The 21,339-nt window shown below is 37.5% G+C and overlaps 1 protein-coding gene across 1 annotated transcript in view; it reads left to right on the forward strand.

Moving 5' to 3' along the window:
- CNTNAP5 (contactin associated protein family member 5) overlaps positions 1 to 21,339 on the forward strand; it is an 847,743-nt gene that overhangs the window by 668,360 nt on the left and 158,044 nt on the right. The window contains exon 14 of the mRNA XM_047722671.1: positions 20,198 to 20,354. Coding sequence (XP_047578627.1) covers positions 20,198 to 20,354 — 157 coding nt within the window. The remainder of the gene's footprint in view (positions 1 to 20,197; positions 20,355 to 21,339) is intronic.

Here is a 21,339-nt window from a genome sequence, read left to right on the forward strand (position 1 = left end):
GGTTATGGGTCTGTTCAGGCTTTCTATTTCTTCCTGGTTCAGTTGTGGTAGTTTATATGTCTCTAGGAATGCATCCATTTCTTCCAGATTGTCAAATTTGTTGCCGTAGAGTTGCTCATAGTATGTTCTTATAATTGTCTGTATTTCTTTGGTGTTCGTTGTGATCTCTCCTCTTTCATTCATGATTTTATTTATTTGGGTCCTCTCTCTTTTCTTTTTGATAAGTCTGGCCAGGGGTTTATCAATCTTATTAATTCTTTCAAAGAACCAGCTCCTAGTTTCATTGATTTGTTCTATTGTTTTTTTGGTTTCTATTTCATTGATTTCTGCTCTGATCTTTATGATTTCTCTTCTCCTGCTGGGTTTAGGGTTTCTTTCTTGTTCTTTCTCCAGCTCCTTTAGGTGTAGGGTTAGGTTGTGTACCTGAGACCTTTCTTGTTTCTTGAGAAAGGCTTGTACTGCTATATATTTTCCTCTCAGGACTGCCTTTGTTGTGTCCCACAGATTCTGAACTGTTGTGTTTTCATTATCATTTGTTTCCATAAATTTTTTCAATTCTTCTTTGATTTCCTGGTTGACCCATTCATTCTTTAGAAGGATGCTGTTTAGTCTCCATGTATTTGGGTTCTTTCCAAATTTCCTCTTGTTATTGAGTTCTAGCTTTAGAGCATTGTGGTCTGAAAATATGCAGGGAATGATCCCAATCTTTTGATACAGGTTGAGACTTGATTTAGGACCAAGAATGTGATCTATTCTGGAGAATGTTCCATGTGCACTAGAGAAGAATGTGTATTCTGTTGCTTTGGGATGAAATGTTCTGAATATATCTGTGATGTCCATCTGGTCCAGTGTGTCATTTAAGGTCTTGATTTCCTTGTTGATCTTTTGCTTGGATGATCTGTCCATTTCAGTGAGGGGAGTGTTAAAATCCCCTACTATTATTGTATTCTTGTCGATGTGTTTCTTTGATTTTGTTATTAATTGGTTTATATAGTTGGCTGCTCCCACGTTAGGGGCATAGATATTTAAAATTGTTAGATCTTCTTGTTGGACAGTTCCTTTGAGTATGATATAGTGTCCTTCCTCATCTCTTATTATAATCTTTGGCTTAAAATCTAATTGATCTGATATAAGGATTGCCACTCCGGCTTTCTTCTGATGTCCATGAGCATGGTAAATTCTTTTCCACCCCCTCACTTTAAACCTGGAGGTGTCTTCGGGTGTAAGATGAGTTTCTTGTAGGCAACATATAGATGGTTTTTGTTTTTTTATCCATTCTGATACCCTGTGTCTTTTGATTGGGGCATTTAGCCCATTCACATTCAGGGTAAGTATTGAGAGATATGAATTTAGTGCCATTGTATTGCCTGTAAGGTGACTGTTATTGTATATTGTCTCTGTTTCTTTCTGATCTACTACTTTGAGGGTCTCTCTTTGCTTAGAGGACCCCTTTCAATATTTCCTGTAGAGCTGGTTTGGTATTTGCAAATTCTTTCAGTTTTTGTTTGTCCTGGAAGCTTTTAATCTCTCCGTCTATTTTCAATGATAGCCTAGCTGGATATAGTATTCTTGGCTGCATGTTTTTCTCATTTAGTACTCTGAATATATCATGCCAGCTCTTTCTGGCCTGCCAGGTCTCTGTGGATAAGTCTGCTGCCAATCTAATATTTTTACCATTGTACGTTACAGACTTCTTTTCCCAGGCTGCTTTCAGGATCTTCTCTTTGTCACTAAGACTTGTCAATTTTACTATTAGGTGACGGGATGTAGACCTATTCTTATTGATTTTGAGGGGGGTTCTCTGAACCTCCTGGATTTTGATGCTTGTTCCCTTTGCCATATTGGGGAAATTCTCTCCAATAATTCTCTCCAACATACCTTCTGCTCCCCTCTCTGTTTCCTCTTCTTCTGGAATCCCAATTATTCTAATGTTGTTTCGTCTTATGGTGTCACTTATCTCTCGAATTCTCCCCTCGTGGTCCAGTAGCTGTTTGTCCCTCTTTTGCTCAGCTTCTTTATTCTCTGTCATTTGGTCTTCTATATCGCTAATTCTTTCTTCTGCCTCATTTATCCTAGCAGTGAGAGCCTCCATTTTTGATTGCACCTCATTAATAGCTTTTTGATTTCAACTTGGTTAGATTTTAGTTCTTTTATTTCTCCAGAAAGGGCTTTTATATCTCCCGAGAGGGTTGCTTTAATATCTTCCATGCCTTTTTCAAGCCCGGCTAGAACCTTGAGAATCGTCATTCTGAACTCTATATCTGACATATTACCAATGTCTGTATTGATTAGGTCCCTAGCCTTTGGTATTGCCTCTTGTTCTTTTTTTTGTTGTGAATTTTTCCGCCTTGTCATTTTGTCCAGATAAGAGTTTATGAAGGAGCAAGTAAAATACTAAAAGGGTGGCAACAACCCCAGGAAAATATGCTTTAGCCAAATCAGAAGAGATCCTGAATTGTGAGGGGGGAGAAAGGGGATAAAAAGGGGTTCAGAAAGAAAGAAAAAAAAACTATTAAAAAAAAGAAAGCCGATAAAGAAAAAATATAAAAAGAGGAAAAAATATATATATATTAGATAAACTATTTAAAAAACGTTAAAAAAAAGAAAACGGTAAAAGTTAAAAAAAATTTAGCAGAAGAAGAGAAAAAGAAAAAAAATTGAAAAAGAAAAAAAAATTAAATTAACTGCAAGGCTAAAAAATCATGGGGAGAAAGCCATGAGTTCTGTGCTTTGCTTTCTTCTCCTCTGGAATTCCGCCGTTCTCCTTGGTAGGTGAACTTGGTCCTGGCTGGGTTTCCCGTTGATCTTCTGGGGGAGGGGCCTGTTGTAGTGATTCTCAAGCGTCTTTGCCCCAGACGGAGTTGCACCGCCCTTACCCGGGGCCGCGCTGAGTCATCCGCTCGGGTTCGCTTTCGGGAGCTTTTGTTCCCTGAGTGCTTTCCGTAGAGTCCGGAGGACGGGAATAAAGATGGCGGCCTCCCGGTCTCCGGCCCGGAGGAGCCGAGAGCCCGGGGCCCCACTCCTCAGTGCGCCCTCAGAGAACAGCGCCAAATGACTCCCGTCAGCCTGGCCTCCGGCTGCGCTCCGAGCTGACCGAGCCTGCGACCGGTTCAAGGCAACCCTGAGCTGAGAGTCACTCCTCGGCTCTGTCTCTGCAGCCGGCTTCCCCGTTCTAATACCGGTAAGCTCTGCGACACTGAGACACCCCCGATCCTTCTGCGACCCTGCGGGACCTGAGGCCGCGCTTACCCCGCCTGGGCTTCACCCCAGTTAAGCCTCTGGAGCGATGTCCCTCAGCGGAACAGACTTTTAAAAGTCCTGATTTTGCTCCGTTGCTCCGCCGCTCGCCGGGAGCCGGCCCCTCCCCCCGCGGTCTATCTTCCCGTCGCTTTGGATTCACTTCTCCGCCAGTCCTACCTTGCAGAAAGTGGTTGATTTTCTGTTTCTGGAATTGCTGTTCTTCTTCTCTTCAATCTCCCGTTGGATTTGTAGGTGTTTGCAATCTTTAGATAAGCTATTTAGCTGATCTCCCGCTACCCGAAGTAGTCTCAGCCTGCTACTTCTCCGCCATCTTGACTCCTCCCCTAGATATTATTTTTTATCCTTGTTATATTTGCAACAAACAAACACACACTAAGCAGTTTTCCTAACTAGATAAAAAAGGACATTAATTTTAAATGGAATGAATCATAGGTAGTTTGACTATATATGTAAATGTAATTGAAATAAAGTTTCTTTTTATACTTTTAATATCTCCAAAATTGGAGTAAATCTTATAATCAATGTTATATTTTAGTTGACCTGGTAGTAGTTTTTCTTTCTTAATGGTACAAAAAATAATGGCACAACTTACTATCTAGAGAACTAACTTTTGGTGAAATATGATAGCTGTTATCAATAATTCCGGAATAACCAAAGAAACTTAACATACCCTCCATTTTGAGAGATTTGAGAGATTTTTCTATATAACAAGAATAAGTCCTAGATCTTAGATCTTGCTTGAATTGTACCGTCCCAGAAACCTGTTAAACCTCAGAGGTATTTTTCCCCTTGATTAATGTGCTCATTTTTCTAATTTGATTCTAGACTTCTAAGAGTAGCCAACAATGCATTAGCTGTTTCTGTCAACTGAAAGGGCCTTTAATTGACTTGTTTCAATTGACTGAGACCCTAGAAGGCAGTCTCTGTTAATGGTATATCCTGATGGAGACAAGGACTGGGTTTGCCAGCATTGGGGCTGAGTGGTAGATGTAGTGTATCATGTTATATTCTCATCACTTATCTTTTCTTCTGATAGCAACTAAATGACTTCTTAGAAAATGAATCCCAGCATTATGCTGTTTGATAAAATATATACCTGTCTGTGAGAACTATAGTTAAAAATTTCTTGATAATGATACTTTCTCAAATCTTAATTATTCATCTTTTCAGAAATTATACTGAAGTTATCATGAAAAGCATTTGTACTGTTACACTCTTTGAATAGGGTGGTGTTTTGTGCTGTACACTAGACTGTGTGTGTGTGTGTGTGTGTACATGGACATATATCTACAAATATATATACTTGTGGTCATTTAATGAATTTTTGAGAGTCTAATATAAACTGGGTGTCTATTGATTACTAATCATCCCTACCCTTAGGTAGATTACTGACCATGTCTGCAACCTCATTTTTTTTGCTGCACCTTTTGTGATGTAGAAACATAGCAGTAGTACATTGTAAGTCCTGAGTGATCACTAGCCAATGTTCTAACTTTTTTATTTAGAAAATTAGTTTGTATCAAAATACATAGCTAATCAGTTTTTTCAACTGGTCATTTTGTCTAATTTTTTCAAATATAGAGTACTCTTTTAAATGGCTTATTTCCGCTCAGAAACCAAAATTACCACTTTCATGTATTTTCTATTTGTAGACTATTTTTCAGAATAATTAAATGACCTTTGTGGTCTATCATGGAACAGAAAATCCTTGAAGGCAGGAAACTCATAGCCTTGTTTTATTTTTTGTTATGTACCCTGCAAATAACCATAAACAGGAGAATGGTTAATAAATATTATTCAGATTTGGGATGTGAAATAGGAGATACAGGCATGAAATCCTATTTTTATTACTATCATTATGCTGATGATCCTCTGGCCACTTCTTTCTGATCTGCGTAATTGCAGAGCTCTTCATATTTTATTCATTAGAAGAGCTGCTCTGTGTCCATTCTTCTTATGTTGCTGCCTTGCACTGTTTCTAGCACTGCCTGGTGGGCGTGATCTGTGGGCTCCATCAACTCTCTGTCTGTGCCTTGTTCAGGTCTCTAATGAATATTAGACTTACAGCCATCAGCTATGTTTTAAGGACAGAAATGAATGAAGAGGGGATTTTTGTTTGTTCATTAGCAGGAACTATGAAAAGCAAACTCACTTTATCTCCTTCATGAATTTGTTCACCTGTTATAATTTGAAAGAAAACTTGATTCATGCAGGGATTTGCATAAAGGGTTCCAGCTAGCTCTTCCTTTTTTCTTTCTTTTTTTTTTTTCTTTTTCCTGCCTTGTCTTTTTTTTTTTTTTCCTTATCATAATCAGGTAATGTCTATTAAACAACAGTGATAGAATATTATAGGCAGAATTGTGGGCAATTCTTGTATGTGTGATTGTGTTTATGTATTTAAGAAAGAAGAAGTTAATAATTATCTTTGGTAGTTGCTCAAAAAAGAGATTGGGGGAGAGAAGGATCAAAAGAAGTAAAAATGACTCTGGGGGGGATATAAGTGAGAGGAGGGAGGGAGAAATGATGAAATGAGAGAGAGAAAGAAAAGAGAGGGAAGGAGGAGGGGAGAGAGAGGTGGAGGGAGAAGGGAGAAGAAAGAATGAAAAGGAAAAAGAGGATTGGAGAAGAGGAAAGAAGAAATTAAACTGACCACTCAGGCAAGAAAGGGCATGGGTGTGTGGGAGTGTTTCTCTCTAATGTTCTCTAATGTTCAATTTATAGTTGAATCTGTAGTAGTTGATCAAAGGACAGGAAATATTGATTGCCTTACGTAAACATCCTCATCCTACATGGTTTTCAACAAAAAGCCCCAGAAAATATGCCATCAGCAAAAGGAATTTACAGTACGGATGGAAACATTCATAGTATAAGCCACAGTGGGGTTAGTTGGTGTCTTCATAAATGGTAACAATCACTTAGAGGTGATCTATTAACATGAATGATCACAATGGCATTTTGATTAGCAATGCAACATTTACTCCCTTCCTACTTCAACACACAATTACTGGTTTATCGAGTGCCTTATTTAATACAAGACTAGGAGCTATTTGTGAGGTATGTGTGAATACCTCTCTGTGTATATTTTATATACATTCCTATAGGACAATGAGTAATAAACAATTTTCAGACTCTGTGAGGAAGCAGTGGAAAATACTGATGGGACAGTTGAGTCCACCAAACAACTCGGAAAGAATGCAGGGTTGGGAATCTAGGCTTTTTAGACATTTGTGATAAGTAATAGATGAAATGTCTATGAAGAAGGACAAGGAAAATTTCTCTGTATCTCCAAGTGTGAGGTCCACCAAAGGGTTGTGCGTGGGAGAAATATTGGTAAGAACAGTTAAATGGATGTATGAGTGGATGGGCTAATGAGCGGACAGGTGGAAGAACAGAATGGATAGATGAGAACTTTCATCATCTTCCCATTGAAGCAAATTAAAAGTGGGCATGGGAGAGCCATTTGACCCAGGAGGGGGAAGGTAGTAAATTTTTGTTCTGTTTGGCTTTGTTTTTTGAGCCAGAGTAGAAGAAAACTAAGAGAAGGTGAATTGGTCCTCCCTAATCTTCCCAAAGTATGGAACAGAGTTTGCTAAATAAAATGACTGAAGTGGAATGGATAACTGTGGCAGACACTTCTCTGGTGATTCTTCTAGGGAATTCATGGAAGATTAGCATCATCAAATGTATATTAACTGGGTTTATATTAAACCAAAACAAAAGAGAAGAAACTAGTTACTATATATTTCAGTGACCTTTTCTCAGTTAAACTTAATTTTTATTTATTTATTTTTTTTAAAGATTTTATTTATTTATTTGACAGAGAGAGATCACAAGTAGATGGAGAGGCAGGCAGAGAGAGAGAGAGAGGGAAGCAGGCTCCCTGCTGAGCAGAGAGCCCGATGCGGGACTTGATCCCAGGACCCTGAGATCATGACCTGAGCCAAAGGCAGCAGCTTAACCCACTGAGCCACCCAGGCGCCCTAAACTTAATTTTTAGTATGTATTTTATTCATCTCCGTCTATCATTATTTTTTTTTCTTTAGCTGGAACTGGTAAAACTTCATACCTGTGTTTTGGTAATGGAATTCAATCTAAAACGGAGGTGCTCACTAGTAATTAGCAATCTATAGTGTCATTCAACAAGAATTCTTCAAAAATAAAAGGAGGGTAACATCTGAACATCTTGAATGAGGTTCAAACCATCTCACCAATGATTTTAAAATTTCTGTGTGCAAAATTTGTTGAGTCTGATAGAAACAGAGAATCTTGGACTCCATTCTCTGGGAAAATACAAAGAACACTTGTTCTTATGAGCACATCAAATCATTCTGATTAAAGTCAGAATAATAGTAGACTTTGAGAAATACTGATCTAAGATTTCTAGAAAGTCCAGTTTGTTCCTGTTTATATGATTACCCTCTCACTCTTCATGTAGCTGTTGACCAGTGATAGAGGTCCAGGCAAACTGACTTTCTGAGAAACAATGGTAATTAATATTTATTTTTTCAGATTTTGCTTGTTTCATTGATTGACCATTAGATAAATCAAAGATATACCAATACAGTTAGGAAGACAAGATAGTTTGGAATATCTGAAGAGAATTGAAGATACAAACTCAATAAAAAGCCCTCCAGTTCCACCAATAAAATATTTACTTGATGTATACTCGTAATTTTGACTCAAGATCAATTGTTGTGAAGATCTATAATACCCTTTCATTTCTATCATTATAGGACTGGGTTTCATTGGATATAATAAAAATAGTATTTGAATTTGGAGCCTTAAGATCTAAATTCACATCTTCCTAACCATGTGATCTTGGGAAAATTACTAATCTTTTATTAATAAAATATATTATTAATAATATATTTGTGAAATGAGAATAAAAATCTTCACAGAAATGGGGAGGGTGGGCATTGAATGAAATAAGTTATGTAAACCTTGTTTTGAAGACTAATGTGCAGTGATACCATTTGATTTCACTGATTGGAAAGCCATAATGGCAGATGTATTTGAAACAAGAATGACCTCAGAGTTTTCCCCTAGAACCATGCTTTCCACTAAATACTAGCCCGTTTTATTTTTGTTTGTTTGTTTTTTCCTCTTGACACTCCACATGTTGCTTAAGATTCTACTTCAAATTTATTTCATCCCAAGTTTCACTAAAGATTATTTCCACCTTTTTTTCATCCTCATCTACCATGTTGCGAGGTCCCTAATGGCAGGACTCATATCTTTTTTGTGGCTTGTGTATTCCATTCAGTCAAGTATCTTGTCCATTGTAGGTGTCTTATGCCATTTTATTAAGCTCACAAATGAACAGGTGTGCCAACACTGTTGTGTGTGGCTATTTCATTCTATGCCACATTTATAGGAAACTCTTACTCAAAGGCTTCATAGAATTTATCACTGAAATGACAAAAATACTTGATGTCTGCAATGATGGCACAGAATACCAAAGATGAATATACTTGTAACTGTATGAACTTCTATAATAATATATTTTTGCAAAATTATTATTTTTTATTAACATATAATGTATTATTAGCCCCAGGGGTAAATTATTTTTAATGTAATCTGTGCAAAGCATTTCCAGACTGATGTTTATTTTTCTTGCTATTTAATCACTTCTTTATTCAACAAATATGTATTTGGTTCTTGGCCCCAATTAGGCACATTCTACATTCTGGGGATATAGTCATAGAATGAGAGTTAAAAGCCCTTGCTTTAATTCAAATGGGGGTTGACATGTGAAGAACATGTTAAACAAAACAACAAAAGAAACAGAAGTATAGTTTCAGAAAGTGGTAACTACTCCTAAGAAAATAATTGAGTGATTTTGGAGCATGTTAAATAGGGTCAGTAGGGAAGAGGTGGGATTTAATTTCAGAATCCAGTGATACAACACAAAGAACCACTGCAAAAATTCATGAGAAGACTGATTTGGGCAGGGAAGAGCAAACATAAGGGCCCATGTGAGGGTCCATGGTAAGGTTGGTGCGGTTGGAACGGGCTGGAGTGCCAAAAAAATCAAGCTGAAAAGTCTGTGGGAACCAGACACATGTGGTCTTGGGAGCCATGGTAAGGAGTTTGGATTTTATTCTTATAGTGGGATAATATGGAAGGATTTTAAGAGGAGAGATCAATCATCTAATATACACTTTAAATATCCTAATTTTCTGTTATTAGAATAAATTTTAGGGAATAGAACAATAGGGGAGGCCTATTGTAAAGGATTTTACCTTTGAGTCTGTTGCAATCACCTATAATAAGTTTCTGTGGCTTTGGCCAGGAGCTGTCATTTGCTGAGTTACCTTGGATGTATAATGTCTCCTCCAGGTAATGCCTCTGTTTCTTCATCTGTAAAATGGGATAGAATAATTTACCTCATAGAGTTGTTGTGGAGATTAAATAAACTAGATTATAAAAAGTGCATAAAACTGCCTGAAATATTTTAAATGCTCAATAAAACCTGGATGTTTTAAATTAGGATTGCTAGTATTAAATAGGTGCATTAGCTTTAGTCCCCAGATTTTTGCAATTCTCTCTTTCTATGACTGTGTATAGACATTAGGTGTTTTACTTTTCTAACTCTGTTTCTTATCCATTATTATTATTATTATTATTATTATTATTTTTACTATATTAATCGGTATAGGTTAACCTATGCCTTGGTAATAAATACATTACTCCAGGTCTCTGGGGCTTCACACAATGACAGTTTCTTTCTTCTCACATTATGGTTTGGTATGGACAGGGAAATCCTCCACTATCCTTCTCACCCAGCATCTGAAATTACTACTTTCAAGTTTATCCTATCAGAGAAATGGTGTCTTAAACCAAAGATCTTATTTTATTAATGGTTCCCACATATTTATCATAGTTGGTCATTTTCCCCTACTCGGGTCATATCTACATATGTTTTTGGCACATTAAAAAGTAAAAAGGTCTGTGAGTCTTTGTGAAGGTAAGTGTTCCAAATATGAGCCCTGCAGTGGTGGGTCTTAAAGACCCAGAGCCATGAGCCCAGGTCTGCCCTCAGTTACCTTGTGATTTGGAGCAAGTCATTGAACCTTGCAAATCCTTTTCATTACAGCTCTTAAAATGAAATATACTGCCTAATGCAAAGTATTATTATATTCTCTCATGAAATGTAAACAGTGCAAATAGAATTATTTAAGTTATTCATTTTGTCTATCTCTTTGCCTAATGAGGAAGAATTCCTGTGACCCATTCTAGAGAGATTTGTCTAGTCTTGCTTTAAACAACCCCATCAAAGTGATTTTTATCATTTGTTTTAAGAGGACAGTATCATTAATCTTTTCTGCCCCTCCCTTTTGTGCTCACTTCAATTAAATAGGCAGGGAGAAGAGACCATTGAACAACATTATAAAAATGTTAATTTCTAATGTCACTGAGTAGCTCTTAATCACACTATTAGACATATGGTCTGATTTAATGATCCTGACCAGCAAGCGGTAAGACCAAGATTGACTTTGATGAATGTCTGCCATTATTTTCTGATATGGATGAGGTTGTTTTTCTTCCTAAATGTTTCCTCAGAAATGATATTCTACTTAGAAAGATTATATAAAATGCTTTGTTTGATGGTCAGAGTCTTCTTTCTTAAACCAGTGTTTGATGATTTGTATTTTGATCATACAAGGAACCATTTTGGTGCAATCACCTGTAATTATTTGTCCTTTCAACTTGGGTGGATTCTTTCTCTCCCTCTTATTTTTCAAGCCCACAAGCTCAACTACAGTCAGTGAAATAGCTTATCTTTAGTATATGCTGAAGTCTTATTACTTCAGACAGTTGCTTCCTCTATGGATGCTGTAGTGAATTTTGGGTCCCCTTTAGTGTCTCATACCTGCACGGACTCTTCCCAGTGGCACCATCCCCCTCAATGCCAAGCCTCTAATCAAATGTCACGATTTCCATGAAATTAAACCATTTCCATGAAACCTTTCTCAGGACTCCTGAGACAAAATTTATAGTTTCTTATTCTGGGCTTCCCTAGCCTTTTATTAACTGCTCTATTTTGGCCCTAATCTCATTCTAACTTTCATTTCTCCCAGCTGTGTAGAAGTCCTTCTTCCCCTAAATGTTATAAGCTCCTTTGGGGTAGTGATAGTCTGTTAAAATTATATCACCGGAATACACACCATGATCTTCATATGGCGTAGAATAAAGAAATAATTGAGGGGATTATGTATGTATGTATGTATACACACACATGTCACACTAATATATATGCTATATATATACATACTAATAGACACACACTAATGCATATGGATATATATATATACACATTGTATTTAATTACATTATTTTATAAATCATAGATATATGTATGAGATATGTATCTATTTTATATACATATATGTATGCATGTGTATATATTTATTTATATATATTTAATTTATATATATATATATTTTTTTTTAAGTCTTATGTTATTCTATTAGTGGAAGCTGTGCCAGGTGACAGTCTAGTGATCAGACACTTGTATGATTCCGCCAGAGTCTTATGAACAATTTCTAACCAAATGCATGGTTGTGAGGCATTGAGCCTAGGAAGGATGAATGTCTCTGTATATTTACAGAACTTTCCAGCTTCATGCTGAGTTTGTTTGGAATTGTGTTTGGACTGTTTCTAGTGGTGGCAACCGCCAAATTCTCTTGGCTGTGGCAGTAGTTATCACTGGGAAGCTATTGTGCTTATTGTGTTCTCAGTTACCAAGACTTTAATTTAAGCAATTGCAAGATTAAGGAAGGATCTCCAATTTGAATTCTGTTCAAAAACTCAGTGATTAAGCCATAAAAGGGTGCGGGTAACCTGCATCATGATCTGTTTTAAATTTCTGACATTAGGAAAATCATAATGTGAAATTAAACATGTACAGCTTGGTTTTCTGCTTAGGTCTTCTTTATTTTTTTTTTTTAAAGATTTTATTTATTTATTTGACAGAGAGAGATCACAAGTAGGCAGAGAGGCAGGCAGAGAGAGAGGAAGGGAAGCAGGCTTCCTGCTGAGCAGAGAGCCCGATGCGGGACTCGATCCCAGGACGCTGGGATCACGACCTGAGCCTAAGGCAGCGGCTTAACCCACTGAGCCACCCAGGCGCCCATGCTTAGGTCTTCTTTAAAACTTATTCTGATTTTTCTCTCCTTGAGCTCTGTCTCTGTGTATATCATACAAAATGTCTCACTGGAGGAAACTTTTACTTATGCACTAATTATCAAAACTCGTAGTTTGACCTTCTATAATGCTTTAAATTCGACCTTCTATAATGCTTTAAATTCAAATATATTTTTCTGATGCTGTTTGTAAAGGAATTGATATGGGCTTAATTTCTGAGGTCAAAAGTGAGGATAAGGATTTTTCTTCATCTGAATCCTCTTATGTCACTGTCTGCCTTTCAATCTGTGTGTGTGTGTGTGTGTGTGTGTGTGTCCTAATTAAAAAAAGGAAGACAGGGCAGGGATGAAGTCCAAGACTCTAAAGCTTGTCTCTATCCTTGGGCTCATGTAGAAATGTCTGTGTATACTTTACATCCCATTGAGATTGACGAACATGAAGCTCCTGTGACTCTAAGTATCCTCAAGAAGGTATGGACAGGGCGCCTGGGTGGCTCAGTGGGTTAAGCCGCTGCCTTCGGCTCAGGTCATGATCTCAGGGTCCTGGGATCGAGTCCCACATCGGGCTCTCTGCTCAGCAGGAAGCCTGCTTCCCTCTCTCTCTCTCTCTGCCTGCCTCTCCGTCTACTTGTGATCTCTCTCTGTCAAATAAATAAATAAAAAATCTTTAAAAAAAAAAAAAAAGAAGGTATGGACAAACCTAAGTCTACGTACCCTGCATGGTCCAATATGTTAAGTAAGTTACATGGTGATCTGCACGATGTTCTATTTTAACTTATTTATCAAACTGCCTAGCCAGTTTACAACTTGGGGAACAATCCCAGTTCTAAGAAATGGACGTTAAAAAAAAAGTATAAAAGAAAACTGAGAAACTCAGAAAGGTGTAGAGCTTTTGAAAGGCAGTCCAGCTACAGGGCATAAATTATGCTTCTTAGTATGTGTGCAGTCTTTAGCAAAACTGGGTAAACTTGTGGCTGTCTTACAGAAATTCCTGGTGGGGTGGTCCTGGGAAGTTCTAGCAAGCAATGCTAACATTAGATTCTGCTGTGGCATTATTAGTGTGTATGAGTGAGTAGTAGTTAGATATATTTAGGAATGTGTTGTCTTTATTTTAGTGATTGTGAGAGATTACCTATGACTTACAATTTTCTTAGCTATCACTTAAATCTACCCATATGTATTTTGTTGAAAGGCCTAAGTTTTGTGTTTTGTTTTGTTTCTTTTTTTATTTAGTCTTTTTGGGATTTGGGGACCCTAGATTTTTTTTTTTAAATGTTTTATTTATTTGACAGAGAGAGAGAAATCACAAGTATGCAGAGAGGCAGGCAGAGAGAGGAGGAAGCAGGCTCCCTGATGAGCAGAGAGCCCGATGCGGGCCTTGATCCCAGGACCCTGAGATCATGATCTGAGCCGAAGGCAGAGGCTTAACCCACTGAGCCACCCAGGCGCCCCAGACTTTTTAACTATGTATTATTTCCCCACATGTCAGAGCATGGTGGCATAACATAGGGATTAAACCCATGGACTCTTGGGCAAGAATACTTGGATTCAGGTTCTGACTCTGAACTTTCTAATTGTATGGCCCCAAGAGGGTATTTTAAACCTTCTCTGCCTCACTCCCTTCACCTGTGAAGTGAAGGGTAATTAACCCACCTCCTAGGATAGCAGTGATGATGAAATGGGTTGATATGTGTAGAGCACATCAGAATACTGCCTGTAACTTAGCACATGCTCAGTAATGTTTCCTACTGTCACCTTTATAAGCCTCATGACAAATGACTGATCTTGGTCTGGTGATATTCTATTTGATATTAACAAAAAGCACCTTTTGTGGTTACATACTGCCACACACTGAGGTCATTCACTCTAAGCCATTAACTTTCTAAGAGGGTTTTTTTGTTCAATATATATATATGATGGGGGCGCCTGGGTGGCTCAGTGGGTTAAGCCTCTGCCTTTGGCTCAAGTCATGATCTCAGGGTCCTGGGATTGAGCCCTGCATTGGGCTTTCTGCTCAGCAGGGAGCCTGCTTCCCCTCTCTCTCTCTGTCTGTCTCTGCCTGCTTGTGATCTCTCCCTGTCAAATAAATAAATGAAATCTTAAAAAGAAAAAAAGATGAAAAAGTTTCAACAAAAATCATCCTGAGAAGATTCTTTTAAAAAAATATATGTATATATATGATGAATTTTCCTAGACTTTGTTGTGTACGTGAGGATACATAACAATAATAATTCCAAATGCATAGAAGTAATGTAAATGAATGCAATTTCTCAGTGATTTTTTGTTCTAAATCTTGCATATAGAGGACATCACCACCTCTCTGAAGCCTCTGTGTCTACTGTTGAGGTCCTGGTGGTGCCATACTACAGGGGGATCCAGTCCTCCCACATTCTTTTTTTTTTTTTAATTGTTTTATGTTAGTCACCATACAGTACATCATTAGTTTTTGATGTAGTGTTTTAAGATTCATTGTTTACATATAGCACCCAGTGCTCCATACAATACATGCCCTCTTTAATACTCATCACTGGGTTCACCCATTCCCCCATTCCCTTCCCCTCTAAAACCCTCAGTTTGTTTCTCGGAGTCCTCAGTCTCTCATGGTTCATCTCCTCCTCCAATTTCCCACCCCTTCATTTTCCCCTTCCTTCTCCTAATGTCCTCCATGCTATTCCTTATATTACACACATAAGTGAAATCACATGATAATTGACTTTTTCTGCTTGACTTATTTCACTCAGCATAATCTCCTCCAGTCCCATCCATGTTGATGCAAAAGTTGGGTATTCATCCTTTCTGATGGCTAAGTAATATTCCATTGTATATATGGGCCACATCCCATATTCTTCTCTTAGGTTTTCTTGTGGAAGTCCACTGTAAGAGGGGCAGTGCATTAAAACACTGCTTCTTTGAACAAGAGTCTGGCCCCTAAAATCCTGTAGCTTCAGGCCTCAGAAGCACAAAGCATCGTGCAGACCTTCTTTTCTGGGATGCATAACCTCTGCCCCAACAGTTTAGAGTTCTGATCCATTAAGTGATATTAAGTGTGTCTTTACCTACAGGATAGCCATTTGCATTCTTCTTCTACTTCTTCTTCTTCTTCTTCTTCTTATTATTATTATTTTGTCAGAGATAGAGCACAAACAGGAGGAGTGGCAGGCAGAGAGAGAAAGAGAGAGAAGCAGGCTCCCTGATGATCAAGTAGCCCAATGCAGGACCCTGGAATCATGACTGAAGCTGAAGGCAGACGTTTAACCAACTGAGCCACCCAGGTGTCCCGCCATTTGTCTTATTCATACATGCCCCATAACTTTTGGGTATCATTTCTGTGTTAATGAAAATTTGCCTTGTGAGTCCTGTCTCTGCAGCAAGTCAGAATTCACATGTCCAGTCTCCTTTCCAGCTGGGATGCAGGCATGTTAGTTACCTCTGCTTCCCTAGTCAGACCTCTTATGCAGCTCTTAATGGAGGTGAGCGCTGGGAAGCAGGCTCTGCATGGAGCTTCTGTTCTGAGGTTAGGATCATTGGCCATAGTAACTTCTGTCTTTGGGGGGATGGCGCCTATTGACCCTATTGATCCTTAGAGAGGAGTGGTTGTGGCACTGGCAGCATGACATCTTTGGCTGGGTAGGTCTCCAATATTTGACTTTCAAGGCTAGTGAGCCAGGCAGAGTTCCCTTTGCTCTCTGCTCCAGTGAGCAACATGGTGAGCCCATTAGCCAAAAGCCCATTTCTTCCCTGGTCATGGTTCTGTGGCAGCCTGATATCTTCTTAATTATAGCCTTTGCCTTGGAACTATCAGAGTGAATTCTTAGTTTGTAACCAATAATCTAATTTAACACATGTTCTATTTTGCCTGTTTCCTGCTCCCTTTTTTTTTTTAATTGAACAGACCAGTTAGAGTTTCCTCAAAATTTTAAAAATAATGGTTTGAAAACCAGCTGATAGATTTTAGAAAATCCCTTTATTTTACATTGATCCTACATTTCCTGATCTTAACCCACTGAGCCACCCAGGTGCCCCTTTTCCTGATCTTTTACACTGAATGTTTCCTTTGTTTGCTGTGTTATCCTCCAGATAGCCAGCCATTGAATCACTTATTCCTGCCCTGAAGTTTTTTTCAGAATTTTAATTATTTTTTCATCAATTTCTATCCTGACCATTCTAAAATTGCAGCCCACACTTCCTTGCAGTCTACTTTACCTTGGTCTGCTGTATTGTTTCCATACCTCTTCTTTCTTTCTAAATGCAAAATTGTTATTGGGGTGTCTGGGTGCCTCAGTCACTTTTGCATCCAACTCTTGATTTTCGCTTAGGTTATGATCATAGGGTTATGAGATCAAACCCTGTATCAGACTCTGTACTGGGCATGGAGCCTGCTTAAGATTCTCTCCCTCTCTCTCTGCTCCTTTCTATCTCCCTCTCTTTCTCTCTCAAATAAATAAATAAATAAATAAATAAATAAATAAATAAATAAAACGAAATTATTTAATTACTATTATTGTCTGTTTCTTATAATTACAATGCAAGCTTTAGGGACATGTTTTCTTTCTTTGTTGGTTTGCTTTGTCCTAAACTGATTTATTCCAGGTACCTAGAATAGTTCCTGGAATATTATAGATCTTCAGTAAATATTTGATGAATGAATGCATATTGAGATATGTCTATATCTGTATAATTGTGCTTTGTAAAACTTTACTTTTTTTAAACACCTGGTCAGGAGAAAATAAATCCAATTTCTCCAGTGGTTGAAATGTGAACCTAAGGTGTAGATTCCCTTCCTGACTATATCATTAGAGTCATGAATCAGGGCAAGTCCTATCCTTTTTGATCTTTGGCTTCCTTGTTTGTTAAGCTCCAAAGGAAAATAAATATAAAAATGGGACATATGAGAGGAAAATTTAGCAATGATTCTCCTGCTTTTAAATATCTGTGTGTGTGCATGTATTTTTCTCCTCTTTTTCCTTTCTTTCTTCTTACTCATTGACATGCATTCAGTTAACATAACTTAAAACCTTTATACTAATTTCTAGACATGAAGAGGGGACCCCAAGCCTCAGTTCTGTAAGACAATGATGGATTTGAAACAAAGCAAAGCCTCAAGTTGCTGTGAAACTTCTAGAGGCTTAAGATACCAAATGAGAATTGGTAAAATTCCTAGAAAGCAACACAGACACCAGAAGCTGTATACAAATTGGTTGTTCGGAAATCATACCATTAGTAATGATGCTATTAGTATGATTACAACCTTGGTTTAGCTCATAAACAAAAATAATTCATGATGGTATTGAACATTATTATTTGATCTGGACTAATGTTATGGGGAAAAATCCTGGGCAGTGCCAGAAGGATGTAGAGTTGGGGAGATTTCTTCTCATGTTTTGGACCCAGAACCAAAATTGGTAAATATATTCACATATAAAATGTTTTACCGTTGTGTTCCCTGGACTCAAACACCTGGAAAATCTACCTAAATTTACTCCATTCCCAAAAGTAGTGCCCTATGCCCTAAATAAACCCACCAGCTCTCTAGGCCACTTGAGTGGCTTATCTAGGCTAGAATTTAGAAATAAAACAATTCATTTGAACTATTGTTCCATGATTTATAGCTGTTTGAAACTAGGGAAAATGGATTTAAACCATTGAGAATTAGTATTTAAAAAGAAGGGTCTGGTAAACAAATATTGATAACTGGAATTCTAGCTTAAAAGATAATAAGGGAACTTGGAACATTTTAGGCAGGATCAGGTGTGTTATTTTGGGTTTTGTATGGTCCTTCAAGCTGTCCTCCTTCGAACTCAGCAACTCTAAGATACTTTTGCTTTTCACAGTATCTTCCTGAACTTTTGACCTACTGTTTCTTGGAAGCTCCAGATTGTCATTTCTCTTCCTACTTGCCTCAGTGACTTTCATAAGTATATTAACACAGAGAGCAATCCAGAGAAAGTTGTTGCTATCTGTGCATACACAAATAATTTGTAAATTATGTGTTTGCAAATCAGGAGTTGTATGCACAATTAAATCTTGACTTGGCAATATTCCAACCTAGTAACATCATCAGACAAGCATTGTTCCATTTTAAAATGGTACATCATTAAAAATGATCCCTAATAAGCATTTTTTTTTCATTTTTTAGTAATCGCATGTTAAGTGCCTGTTGTATGCCAAAAAGAAACAAAACAGCAATTTCCAAAGGGACCTGGACCTAACTGCATGCAGCCTGATGATGTATAACACCTCCATCTCTTCCTACAACCCGTTGCTTGGATACACTATCATCTTCTGAGTAATAATTTTAATTTACTGAAATATTCCCAATCATAAAAGAAAACTCCAACAGATTTTACTAAACTAAGCTTTGAACAAAACAAACAAACCAAAAGGAAGAAAGAAATTGATAAACACAAGACTCCAAAGTAGTTTTCTCTCAACTACAGAAACCAGAAATCAGTTTATATACCAACTCTGTATGGGTTAAATATACCTTCAGAAGGAATTATTTGGTCCTTGCAGTATTGATCATCAACAGGTTTTATTCTTTTTCCTTCAAATCTTTGAATTTGAAATATATAACTTCTCTTTAAACAAATTAGAAGCTATGGTAATCCAGGGTTCCAACACTCTTCTTCCACTGTAGTCTCCACTTGTTCTCAGAGACTATCAGAAACTGAGAACTAATGTCAGGTCAGTCTTCGCCCTCATGCTGTTGTTTTTCCTTTAATAGTTTTATAATGAAATTAATTTCTGTATCTGTATCTTAAAAATATTTGGTCTGCAATTTAGCCCAGTTTACTCAACTAGGATAACTGTCTGATTTGAGTTTGTGACCCTGCCTCTGAACATTGTGATTGATCCTTGTCCTACTATGTGAATACTTTTCATGAAAGCGTTTTTATGTCTGTATCTGTTTATATCTATAGATACGGATATCGATATAGATGTATATGTGGATATATATATATATGTGTGTGTGTGTATAGAGAAAGAGAGAGAGAGAGTATTGTATATATGTACAGATACATATAGATCCATATACAGGATGAGAGAGGGAAAGAGAGGAAGGAGGAAAGAAAGAAAGAAAGGAAGGAAGAAAAGAAGAGAGGAAATGAGAAAGGGAGGATATATATGCAATATGTGTAAATATGTATTTATTCTTTTTTGAAATTTAATTTAATTTTTTTCAGTGTTCCAAAACTCATTGTTTATGCACCACACCCAGTGCTCCGTGTAATACGTGCCCTCCTTAATATCCACCGCCAGGCTCACACAACCCCACCCCCAAAACCCTTAGTTTGTTTCTGAGTCCACAGTCTCTCATGGTTTTTCTCCCCCTCTAGTTTCCCCCATCTCACTTCTTCTGTCCATCTCCCCATGTCCTCCATGTTATCCCTTATGCTCCACAAGTAAACAAAACCATATGATAATTGACTCTCTCTGCCTGACTTATTTTACTCAGCATAAGCTCCTTCAGTTCCATCCATGTTGATGCAAAAGTTGGGTATTCATCCTTTCTGATGGAGGAATAATATGCCATCATATATACGGACTATATAGTCTTTTTTTTTTTTTTTCGGACTATATAGTCTTTATGCATTCATCAGTTGAAGGGTATCTTGGTTCTTTCCACAGTTTGGCAACTGTGGCCATTGCTGCTATGAATATTGGGATACATATGATCCTTCTTTTCACTACATCAGTATCTTTGGGGTAAATACCCAGTAGTGCATTTATTCTTGAAGACATTTCCATGTAAGCTTCTGACACCCTCTGCAAACTATCTTGTCTTTCAGATGGAACACCATTTACCTGGTGGATTGGGCGGTCCAATGAAAGGCACCCTTACTGGGGAGGTGCCCCGCCTGGGGTTCAACAGTGTGAATGTGGCCTGGATGAGAGTTGCCTGGACATTCAACACTTCTGCAACTGTGATGCTGACAAGGATGAATGGTAATGGGGATTATGATCTTTCTGCAGTTGTGGGGGAAGCACTTTAATTGATGCACAAAATTTCCCCCAAGAGAAAAAGACATGTTGAGAAATTCAATATAAACTAGGTCTCCCTGTTTCTGATTGTTTTTAATTTTGAGAATTGCCAGGTGTAGTACTTTTAGGACTATCACTGAGGTTTGTAACATAAAACACATTGTCACATCATCACCTCCTTATAGTCTGAACATTCCATTTTGCACAAAAGAATGAAATGTAATACTAAGCTTTGTGACTTATCCAATGTTTCTATAATGTGTGGACTATATGTTCTGGGAGAGAATGTGGGAGATAAGGATGTGCAATTATAAAGACCATATCTTCATTCTCCCATTTTCCCAATGATGTTTCAGTCACCAGCCTACCTAATCATGGAATAGAAATATAGCAAAGAAAATGTATATTTATTGAGCATCTACTTAATCACAAAAAAACATTTATTAATTCATTATAATTTTCCCACCTTTGCATCTTAAGATTGAGAAATACAGTTTATAGAGAAGTTAATTAATTTTCCCAAGGTTGTACACATGTATTAAGTGACAGATCCAGAATTTGAACTCAGTTATGGCAGGGACCAGGTCATTCTTGTTCTCCCATATCATGGTGCTTTTGTAAAATGAGGCTTAGTTTTTGGTTCTCAAGTCTATAACATCTACTTTGCATTTGTCCTGCAGGTGAACTGTCTGTTTTTTACTGTGTTATGAAAATAGGCACAGAACATTTCCAAACCTGCTTTTGTTTTCACTAAATTTAAGGCATTCTTCAGTTTTTGTTTTATAATTTTGCTTGCTTCATGAAATTCTGCTCAATTATAATTAAAAATTCCTATGTCAAGTTGCTCTCAACCCACTTGATTTCCTTTTAACTACTTCTTCTTCACTGTTTAAATTGATAACAGCAGGGACTGTTTTGAATGAAGTTTAAGGTAGAGTCAAACTCTCAG

This window comes from Lutra lutra, chromosome 3, assembly GCF_902655055.1.
Source record: "Lutra lutra chromosome 3, mLutLut1.2, whole genome shotgun sequence".
NCBI classification, from domain to species: domain Eukaryota; kingdom Metazoa; phylum Chordata; class Mammalia; order Carnivora; family Mustelidae; genus Lutra; species Lutra lutra.